We start from the raw sequence: 10,514 nt of genomic DNA, 5'->3' as shown, positions 1-10,514 counted from the left end.
ACAAAAAAATCCTTAGCGTGTTTTTTTGCCTTCTCTACAACAAAATGATGCAGGAACACTGAATGATTGCATAGGTGTCGTTACAGCCTGCATCCGTTGATAGACAAGTCAGCTGCTGCACTACGGAGACTGCTGCATTTAGCTTCCATGCTGGGATTGCTGGAACACTCTTCAGACGAAGGCCAGCGCTCCACCCAGGTGTCCTTCCCAAACATGTAGATGAATCTGACACATAAAATGAATAAGAATGACATAAAAGCTATATTTTTAGATATCAGCATTGCTAGTTGCATGAAACTGGGTGCAATGATGTGATTTGTTCACTGGGGAGCAGCAGAAACATTTTATGAGCATACAAAAATGAAATACAGTTTATTAGGATGACTTCAGCCACATTGTGACTAACAGCACTCTGAACTTAAAGATTCTAGGTTTTCTTTTATGGTTTTTTTTTTTTTTTTTTCTCAACCCAGTGGTTTTTGCATTTCCACTGAAGTCTAACCTTACAGCCACATGGGTTCCATGATGTTGTGGAGTGAGGATGTTTTGATTTTTGTTCACAAATTAGTTCTGAATCTGAAATGCTCTTCCCTGTCGTTAAAATGAGTGTATTTTTTTTTAGTGGATGTGGTTTCCAACGCTGTTATGAACTGAATTTCATCTCTTGAAAGTCTGTAGACTCCTATCGTGAATGGAAAGATAGTCTAATAGTATATAAAAAAACCCATTCACAAAGCTAGAACAGCTTATTATTCATCATTGATAGGGGATAACAAAGGTAACCCAGGTTTTCTGTAACCAGGCTGACAAAGAGTCACAACTCTGTTAGGCCGTGCATTCCTGAAGCTCTCAGTTGTGAAGACATTATGAGCTTCTTTAACGGTAAAATCATCAAAATTAGAGAAGAAATCAACCAGGTCCACCCGATAGCGGCTGTGGGTGTTTCTTCAGCTTTAGCGACCTCCTGACTTGACTCTCGACTGTTTCAATCCTATGGACCTCCCTGAGCTGACCTCAGTCGTCAATAGAGCTAAATCAACCACATGTATGTTAGACCCCATCCCGACTCCATTACGCCAAAATGTTCATTCTCTTATTAGCCCTACAATACTGGACCAGATCAACTTATCCCTAAACGTAGGGTTTTCAAAGTTGCAGTAATTAAACCTTTACTTAAAAAACCTTCTCTTGACCCAGACATTATAGCCAATTTCCAATCTTCCGTTTGTATCTAAAATTCTGGAAAACGTAGTTGCAAGCAATTATGTAATAATGTAATAATTGCTCGAGGGTCATGTTCTGGGTCTCTGGAGAGACAACTTCTGTTGTAATAGACGCTATATATATATATATATATATATATATATATATATATATATATATATATATATAAAATTGAATTGAAGTGAATATTTCAACAGTCGTTATAGGATAAAACGCCCTCTTGTGGCTGTCCCTGGTAACAACCAGACACTGAGGAGTGATGAAGTCAGAGCTAAATTATCAGCATTTGTTATAAGCAAAGCATTGATTTTGTACAACTTCTGGTCCACAGTGGAAGGGCATAGCACATAGATCAGTTTTAGTTGTTTTAATCCGTTTGTTTTGATGTGCTTTGTTTCTATTCTTTTATCATTTATCTGTAAAGCACTTTGCTCAACGTTGTTTTTAAACATACTTACAGGAGTTATGCTTTTTAGACGTACAACCCATCAAAACTACATTACAATACATTTATTCAGTATTTTAGTAAGGGAAAGATGTACCCTGTTATCCAGTAGGGTTTCGAAGCAGTTTGTCTTATGTTAGCTGGTACTGTCCCCTGGAAATCAAAGTAAAATCCAGAAGAAGCAGACAAATTCATTGTATTGGGGAGTAAAAGAATAAAGGCAGCTGGCCAGGCAAGGGAAGTTAGGGATCAGACCAGCAACCTTCAGACTGTAAAACAGCCACTGTACGTCACCTGGAGCAGTACATAGAACCTCAAGCATTTGGTACCACTGCATTTGGGGTAATAATAATAATAATAATAACAAATAATAATAGATTTTATTTATAAAGCACTCTTCATTCAGGGAATATCAGAGTGCTTACAAGATTAAAACAAGTTAAACAAGTACAGGAAAAGGTCAGTATCAATAAAATTTAAAAACTCAGAGACTGAGAATAATAGTTTCCTATAGTTTTTTTTGTATTCCTGAGAAGCCATTTAAATTTATTTTAATTTTGAGATATTACTTTAAAAATAATGAGAGTTCATGAATTAAGATTTCATGGTAGTTTTCCATGGTTTCATTGTATTGGGGAGTAAAAGAATAAAGGCAGCTGGCCAGGCAAGGGAAGTTAGGTCACATTGATCTGGCTGCAGTACAAACTTTTTGTTTATAAACCTATTCCTGACAGGAAATAAGGTTTTAAGCACTTCAGACTTCCAGAGAAGTTTTAGAAATATATATATTCTTGGTATTTCACATATAAGTACAAAGTAACCAATTTAACATGCATATATCAATATTTCAGCAAATGTGAGCAGTTCTTACTGCAGGTGTTTTTTTAAATGTCACCAGACTTGTGTGATGTTTAGGTTTCTAATTTCCATGGCGATGGCTAGATTGATAGATGACATCACAAGACTGTGGTGTTTGCCGGAGACATTTTTATCCATAGTGAGAGTAGGGAGTGAGGTGGAAGAAAACATGGAAAGGTGAAGATATGCAATAGAGATGAGAGGAATTAGGGTCAGTCACCGCTAGACACAGCAAGACAAGTGTGTAAATGAAACCGAACCAGAGTGTTGAGGATATAAAGAGGACAGGTGAAGAAGGTGCAGGAGCATACTTGGGCTAAACTGTTCAGACAGAGGTGAAGAAGCGAGTGCAGGTAGCGTGGACTGTCTGGAGAAGAATGTCTTGAGTTATCTGTGATAGAAGAGTAGCAGCAAGATGAATTGAAATGAAAGGCTTACAAGACAATAGGGAGACCAGTCAAATCTATTTGGAAGATGGAAAATTGGTGTTGTGACCCCTTGAGAGAAAGGCCAAAGGTGAAAGAAGAAGACACTTGCAGGAAAAGTTATCCACGTAGGTTGCCGCTTGTAAAAATATATAACTATTTTGTGAGTGTTTCTTTTTCTCGCCTCACCCGTTGGTATCAGGGTCAGCCTTCCACCGGTCTTCTTTGGGACTGATAATGAGGTAGTGAGAGCCCTGCTTCAGACTGAGTCCTTCTCTGCAACCCCCGTGAGACATGAAAAACCTTCTCTGACCGACTTGAACTCCAGCCTCGACACCTGGAACAGACATTACATTTAAACAGACATACACACCTGCCCACTCACTCTACAGTTTCGGGGACAGATAATCGCAGTAGCCTAGTACTGATTTAGTTTTAGAGACCTGGGGCCTCATGTACAAAGATTGCGGCGCACAAAAAACGTGCGTACGTCACTTTCTACGCTCATTGGATGTTCAAAAAGTGATTTGAACGTGAAAAGTTGCGGCCTTTCATGCATACATCAAGTCTGGTGTACCCAACTTTCTGGGGTTTTGTCTGTTGGCCATGCAGTGAAGTCCAGAATATGAGGAAACGTGACGTCAACAATAATTTCCCCACCACACATGAAGAACACGACAGTCTCCACATCACCAGATAAGCAAAAATTTCACAATTAACCACATGGTCTGAACATACAACTAAAGTTAGGATCACAATGATGTAACCCACAAATCACAATGGCAGCCTTGGCTCCATTAGAGGAACCTGCTGATGCAGGATTCGGAGGGAGTCTTATTGGATCAGACTGACCTGACCTCACCCCAAACACATCTCGTCGAGGGGAGTCCGAAACGTTCCCAGGCCAGCCAAGAGACATAGTCTCTCCATCGTGTCCTGGGTCTTCCCCGGGGTCTCCTCCCGGTGGGACATGCCTGGAACACCTCCCTAGGGAGGCGTCCAGGAGGATCCGGTACAGATACCCAAGCCACCTCAGCTGACTCTCAACATGAAGGAGTAGCGGCTCGACTCCGAGCTCCTCCCGGGTGACCGAACTCCTCACCCTATCTCTAAGGGAGCGTCCAGCCACCCTGCGGAGGAAACTCATCTCGGCCGCTTGTATCCGCGACCTCGTCCTTTCGGTCACTACCCAAAGTTCATGACCATAGGTGAGGGTAGGTGCGTAGATTGACCGGTAAATCGAGAGCTTCGCCTTTCGACTCAGCTCCTTCTTCACCACGACGGTCCGGTACATCGACCGCATAACTGTGGACACTGCACCGATCTGTCTGTCAATCTCATGCTCCATCGTTCCCTCACTCGTGAACAAGACCCCGAGATACTTGAACTCCTCCACCTGAGGCAGGACTTCTCCACCCACCCGGAGAAGGCATGCCACCCTTTTTTACGATGGAGAACCATGGCCTCGGTTTTGGAGGTGCTGATTCTCATCCCTGCCGTGTCGCACTCTGCCTCAAACCACCCCAGCACATGCTGAAGGTCCCGGTCCGATGAAGCCAACAGGACAACATCATCCGCAAAAAGCAGAGACGAAATCCTGTGGTCCCCAAACCGGATCCCCTCCGGCCCCTGGCTACGCCTAGAAATCCTGTCCATAAAAATTATGAATAGAACCGGTGACAAAGGGCAGCCCTGCCGGAGTCCAACATGCACCGGGAACAAGTCTGATCTCCTGCCGGCAATGCGAACCAAACTCCTGCTCCGATCATATAGAGACCGGACAGCCCTTAGTAGAGGGCCCTGGACTCCATACTCACTGAGCATCCCCCACAGAATGGCACGAGGGACACGGTCAAATGCCTTCTCCAGATCCACAAAACACATGTGGACTGGTTGGGCAAATTCCCATGAACCCTCAAGCACCCAGCGGCACCCTGTGGATGGTTTAGGGTCTATAACATCTGTTCACTGAAGGAAAGGAATGAAGTACAAGACTTGACTGCTCTGTGAAGGGGAAACTATCGAACTGAATGATGACTGTGATGACAGATGAATTTACGTGTGGGTGGAGCTTCACACCCATTCACTTGTCATTTGCCCAAAGGCATGATTGGAGGTGTCTTCAGTCAGGAAACACAAGGGTATAAAGAAAACGTCTAGTGGTGTTACACAAACTAAAGAGTCAACTTAGTATCTTAAAGTGTGCATGCATGAATCTGTGTGTACATCAGAGAGAAAGATAGCATTGTTCCTCAAACTCACCCAATTTAATAACTTGTGTAATCTCCATGTCATACTTGTCGTAGTAACTCTGGTTGACACCCAGCACCTTCACTTGAAAGACTGAAACAATCATACCAGAGCATCAATACCATAAAATACATTATCATCAAGAATGCACTTGCTGTTATTATAAAAACCTGCTAAGGAGAACGATATGAACTAATTTGATGAATTGAGTACGAGTAATACCTGCTCAAATTATTTTCATCCTTTCTTAACTTTATGTGTCATCTTAACTGTATGTGCATATAAAATATGTACTTAATGAACTAAGTGCAAGCATGTATGAACCATGATTGTGTGACAGGGTATCATACCATGGTGTAAGCTATTGCAGGCAAATGTCTCTCTTTCATTGTTAAGGAAGTTTTCACCATCAGTTTTAGCGATACAGCAGTCACCTAGAGATTGAGAATTGACAGAAAATGTAACAACATTGAAATAATAAGCAACATAAGTGCACACACATGCACCTGTGAGCTCTTAGAGGCACATTCATACGCTACCCTGTGTGCAGCGGCAGACATTGTCCTTGCAGATCCGAGTGAGCTCCTCCATGTCCTCCCTGGGAGCGTAAGAGCGACTGCAGCGGTGATCTGCAAAATATAGACACAATGAAAAAAGAGAGCCCATCATGTTACCTTCATTACAACAATATATTTGTTTTCAATGTAACATGTAATATAGGATTATTCACTGTGTGTTGTAAGATAAAAATGTGCTTGTTTACTCACATTTAAGTGATATTTGATATTTTCTTAGTTTGTATTAGTATTTGAATTACAGCGATTAGAATCCTAGGTGGATTTTGTCCATCTAAGTATAAAGTGACACTACAGGAATGATCTATTCTACAATCCTTTATTAAATGAATGTGACGCATATTCTGGGGTCTGCTGTAGTGTAACATTTGTATTTGCTTACCTGGATTGTAATACTCATAGACAGTAACTGAGGATGGCTGCAGGAGGCCGACTTTAAAATTCTGCTGAAGCCTGAAAATCAGGATCTCTGGCACTTTGTGTGAAACCTGAACGGAAGAGACAGAACTGAAAAGTACAAACCAATCTTTCACAAAAGAATACATTTTAATTACAAAATCCTCCCAGTACTCCAGTAAATCAGGCTGTGGCTGATCATGCTGTTACCTTGAACAGGTGGATGATCAGGGAACCTCGGTCACTCAGGTTGTCGACAATTTGGAAGTTGCTGATGTAACGATCCACTGAGTTGGACAACTGTGTTTTTTAATGATTAAAAAAAAAAAAGAATCTTTAAACAATAATCTAACTTTTCAGGCCAAACATCAGAAGCATATTACCATCTCCAGGTCTGAATTTTCTGGAGTGAAGCCAGTAGGAAGACTGATATCAAGAACCACCATCCTGACATCCCTGGGTCCTAACGCCCTGTAAAGAGACAGAAAACAGCACTGACTCGAGACAATACAGCTAAGGGATATCACAGTATAGCTAGTTACCAGATTATCTGATTTGATCTGAGGCATTTGGCTTCCAGCAGATAATATTGGGTCAAAGATAGAAGCCCTAAATGCTCATCATCATTCAGAGAAGCCACAATCATAAAGAAATAAGTGAGAAAGCATAATCTCAGTTTTGGTTTCACGCAGACTTGTAACTTTGAGTGTTGAGCTACAGGAACTGTTTTCTGTGTCATATTTGTGGAAAAGATTTTTATTAAAATTTTTGTGTAACTTACTGTTTCTGAAAAAAGTTAACATTTTCTACAAGCACAAATCGTTTTTTTCCAAATGCAGTTTGAAGTTTTAATTCACAGGGTCAGAAAGCTTGATCTAAAACTTCCAAAATCCATTTTTTTAAATTTTCATGTCACAGATTTTCCAGTGTGTAAATGTGTGAGATAAACTCACCTCACTTTGATGCTGATCTGGTAGGTCTTTTCTGCTTCTGCAGGAGGCTTTTCTAATACGGCACAGACATTTTATTTTATTTTTATTTTGCAGAACTAGTAATATTATCTGATAAACTTTTATAAATGTAGTTATATTTGTATACCACAAAATTTGTATTTGTTCTCATGTCAATAATATCTAATAATGTATAATAAAACTGACTAAAGATACTTCGTGTGCATTGTGACATGAAGGAAGATGCTGGTTTTTAAGTTTTGCAGTATTCACATTTTTCTCCAAAGAGTGCCAATATAGTGCATATATTGTTTTGCTGTTGCCCATATCAGGGTATGTATAAGAGTTATATTATTATTCTATGAGATACAGATAATTTCAATGATATTTCAGTTTAAAAAAAAGTCATGATATGGTTTTTTTTTTTTTTTCCAGTTGAAGCATCCTGCGTGTGTGAGATGCTGTGATAAGTTGACTTACCACTGGATTCTTCAATGTTGACACTGAGCTCAAAGTTCTCGCAGGGGGCTTTCTCATCCCCCTCAAGTAGCTGATTGTAATGAGTCACAATCTTTGGAGAAAATTCAAGATAACCATGTCGGTCAAAAAAAGTTAATTAGTTCCCAAGTTATCACTGTGTTTTCCATTAGATTTTGAACCAATATTTCAAGTTTCATCTTGCCACAAAACTAACAGAGCTGTTAGAGACATTGTGCAATTGACTCCATTTCTGCATGTGAGTGAGAAAAAAAGCTGCCTCTCTGAATATATGACTGTACCTCCAGTATTCCCTGTCCATTCCCTTCAGCCACCACTTCCAAATCAAGATCAGCCGGCAACTAACCAGACAAAGAACCACAGAAGCAGAAATTTGGTAAAACAAAAATGCAGGACCAAGAATTCTTATTTCAAGTTGCAGTGTTCTAAAATCAAAAATAATGTTTTATCGTGCCACGTTTTGTCTCAGTGGATTGGCTAGTAATGTGTCTCACCCTGGAGGAGCGAGCAGCATAAGCTGTATCGGGGTTAAAATGGTAGCGGAGCTCCTTGCGTCCTGTCAGCTTGATGTCCACATCCAGGCTGAGGTCTGCAGGAGGAGGCTGGTGGATCATGTACTCTGACAGCGCCTGGAGAACCACCATGGTGGACTGGGAGGGCGCAGGGAAGGAAAACTGAATATGAAAGACTATAGTATTTCTGATTTGTAATAATGCGTTGGAATTTGCCTGCCAGAACAAATTTACTGTAATTTATTAATCTTTTGTATCTCAGACAGTACAGTAAGAATATATTAAAAAACAAATTTCTTTTAGCTGATAGACACTGTGACGACCCTGTCTAATTGTGGGCATGCCTGACTTTCTCTCTGTTTTGTCTTTGAGGAGTCTGGTGTGAGCTGAGCTGATTGGGCTGATTTGGAGCACCTGGGCCCAGTGTTCCAGGCTATAAAACCTCCCTGCCTTCAGTGTGGCTCGCTCTTCCCTGCCAGCCCCATTCATTTGTTTGGTTTTGATTCTATTTTTCTTAACAACACGCACCACACATTTTCCAAATTCACACACACTGACACTACTGATGCTGACCTCCACACCTCACAAGTTGGTTTGTTTTGCATTTGCCGTATTTTTCTTTAAAATAAATAGCATATTTTTATTTGCACTGTGTTGTTGTCCATTTTTGTCATGGCCTACGGGCCAGGTTATGACAACCCCCCCCCCACTGTACCTGGGTAGAACCGAAGCCGCCTCCTCTTCTTCTTTGACTGTTGAGCCATTTGAAAGGTGCCTCAGCGTCCTCCATGCGTCCCAACTTTACCAGAGCCAGAAGAGCATAGCCAGTCGCCTCCAGCGTGAACAAGTGGTTTTCTCTGTCCAGCCAGTGGCTGCCATCTGTGTGACAGAGAACAAAGGCAAAAAAGGAAAAAAGGCATCTGCTGTTTAAGCAAGTGAGAACATCAACACACTAATATCATTTGTTGAGACATCATGAAGCTTTACACCAAACTATACATTAGTTTAGACAAGAGGTGAGAGGAACCTAAAATGTTAAAATTATGAATTGTCTCATAACTTAGTGTGCACATGAAACAGGCTACGGCTATTAAGGGATACCTCGAGCTGCAGCTGCGAGTAAAGGCTGATGAAGACTTGGAACTGAACCCAGCAGAGCCAGTGCATAAGATGCTATAGCCACTGTGTACGGTCTCCTCCCAGATGCCAACAGAGCTTTCGTCAGGTACTGAGTTGTCAGCTGGCTCGCCCGCTGCAGCAGAAATAGGTGAGATTACAACTACTTATAAAGCTGGAAAACATAATAAATGTTCTCAAAAACAGAAAACTGAAGATAAGATTGTTTATTTTTCATTGAGCCAGCATCCCGACACAACAATATACTATTCCAGCACAGCCCATCAGACCTCCTAAAGTGAGCGCCACAGCTGTATCGTGTGACGCGTCAACCTGGATTGCATGCTGTGGGGGTGTGGACGCTCAACGAAGGCGGTGTTTTATAGTTGTGTACATGTGCGTGTTGTGCGAGTGTGACTCAGTCTGTACACCCTTTTCAGTTCAGCTGAAAAGTTCAGTTTGTTATATATATGTTATATGTTTTTTACAGTCCATGGTTAAACCTGAACATGGAACTTTATTTGCAGCACAGACCTTACTGTGCAGGTTTAGTTCAACATTATTTCTGTGCCCAGTCCAGCTGTCAGTTCAGCAGCAGTCTGTATTTTACAGTTCTGATAAAAAGTGGAAGTGATCCCAAAAATACAGCTTTACTGTGTGTTAATTATATTATATGTACACTTTTACACATCTTGGTTTGCTTTGTGTGGTTGTTATAAAAAGTTTCATAAAAAGTGTACTTTGTGTTTGTACACAAGTGGGCTCAGTAATACGTTAATCAAAATAGGATTTTTTATAATACGACTATGTAAGTCGAGGGGATGGGGGGCCTACAAAACCTCTTAGCCCCAGGGCCTAACATTAGGTTAAGGCGGCTCTGAGCACCGCGTCTTGTTATCATACGGGGGGATTGTGGCTACACTTGCCTGCCAGGGCCAGCCTGCAATGGCCAAATTGAAATATCAACAACTGTATTTGGGTCAGTCTGAGGCTAAACAGCCGATTTTGTGGTCAATTTCTGCCAAGTCGGACTTCCAACTTTTCCAAGGTCTTTTCCATCCTGCCAATGATTTCAAAAACTGCAGCTAGCCTGCAATTCTGTTCAAGAATCAGTTTGCGATTTTACACACAAAAATGTGTGTGTGCGTGTGTGTGTGTGTGTGTGTGTGTGTGTGTGTGTGTGCGTGTGTGCGTGTGTGCGTGTGTGTGTGTGTGTGTGTGTGTGTGTGTGTGTGTGTGTGTGTGTGTGTGTGTGTGTGTGTGTA

At 41.3% G+C, this 10,514-nt stretch overlaps 1 protein-coding gene across 1 annotated transcript in view; it reads right to left on the bottom strand.

The window, feature by feature from the left end:
- Positions 1-17: 17 nt before the first annotated feature.
- Positions 18-10,514, bottom strand: part of LOC133418299 (complement C3-like) — a 33,700-nt gene continuing 23,203 nt past the window's right edge. The window contains exons 33-46 of the mRNA XM_061707270.1: positions 9,235-9,385; positions 8,849-9,012; positions 8,116-8,271; positions 7,903-7,962; positions 7,604-7,694; positions 7,127-7,178; positions 6,557-6,644; positions 6,384-6,473; positions 6,160-6,265; positions 5,742-5,831; positions 5,553-5,636; positions 5,215-5,295; positions 3,142-3,289; positions 18-225 (exon numbers count right to left, since the gene is read on the bottom strand). Of these exons, the coding sequence (XP_061563254.1) occupies positions 81-225; positions 3,142-3,289; positions 5,215-5,295; positions 5,553-5,636; positions 5,742-5,831; positions 6,160-6,265; positions 6,384-6,473; positions 6,557-6,644; positions 7,127-7,178; positions 7,604-7,694; positions 7,903-7,962; positions 8,116-8,271; positions 8,849-9,012; positions 9,235-9,385 (1,506 nt within the window). The 3' untranslated portion in view covers positions 18-80. The remainder of the gene's footprint in view (positions 226-3,141; positions 3,290-5,214; positions 5,296-5,552; positions 5,637-5,741; positions 5,832-6,159; positions 6,266-6,383; positions 6,474-6,556; positions 6,645-7,126; positions 7,179-7,603; positions 7,695-7,902; positions 7,963-8,115; positions 8,272-8,848; positions 9,013-9,234; positions 9,386-10,514) is intronic.

This window comes from Cololabis saira, chromosome 1 (assembly GCF_033807715.1).
Source record: "Cololabis saira isolate AMF1-May2022 chromosome 1, fColSai1.1, whole genome shotgun sequence".
Classification (NCBI taxonomy): Eukaryota; Metazoa; Chordata; class Actinopteri; order Beloniformes; family Belonidae; genus Cololabis; species Cololabis saira.
The sequence above is the reverse complement of the archived record's forward strand: the minus strand, read 5'-3'. Positions and strand labels throughout refer to the sequence as shown.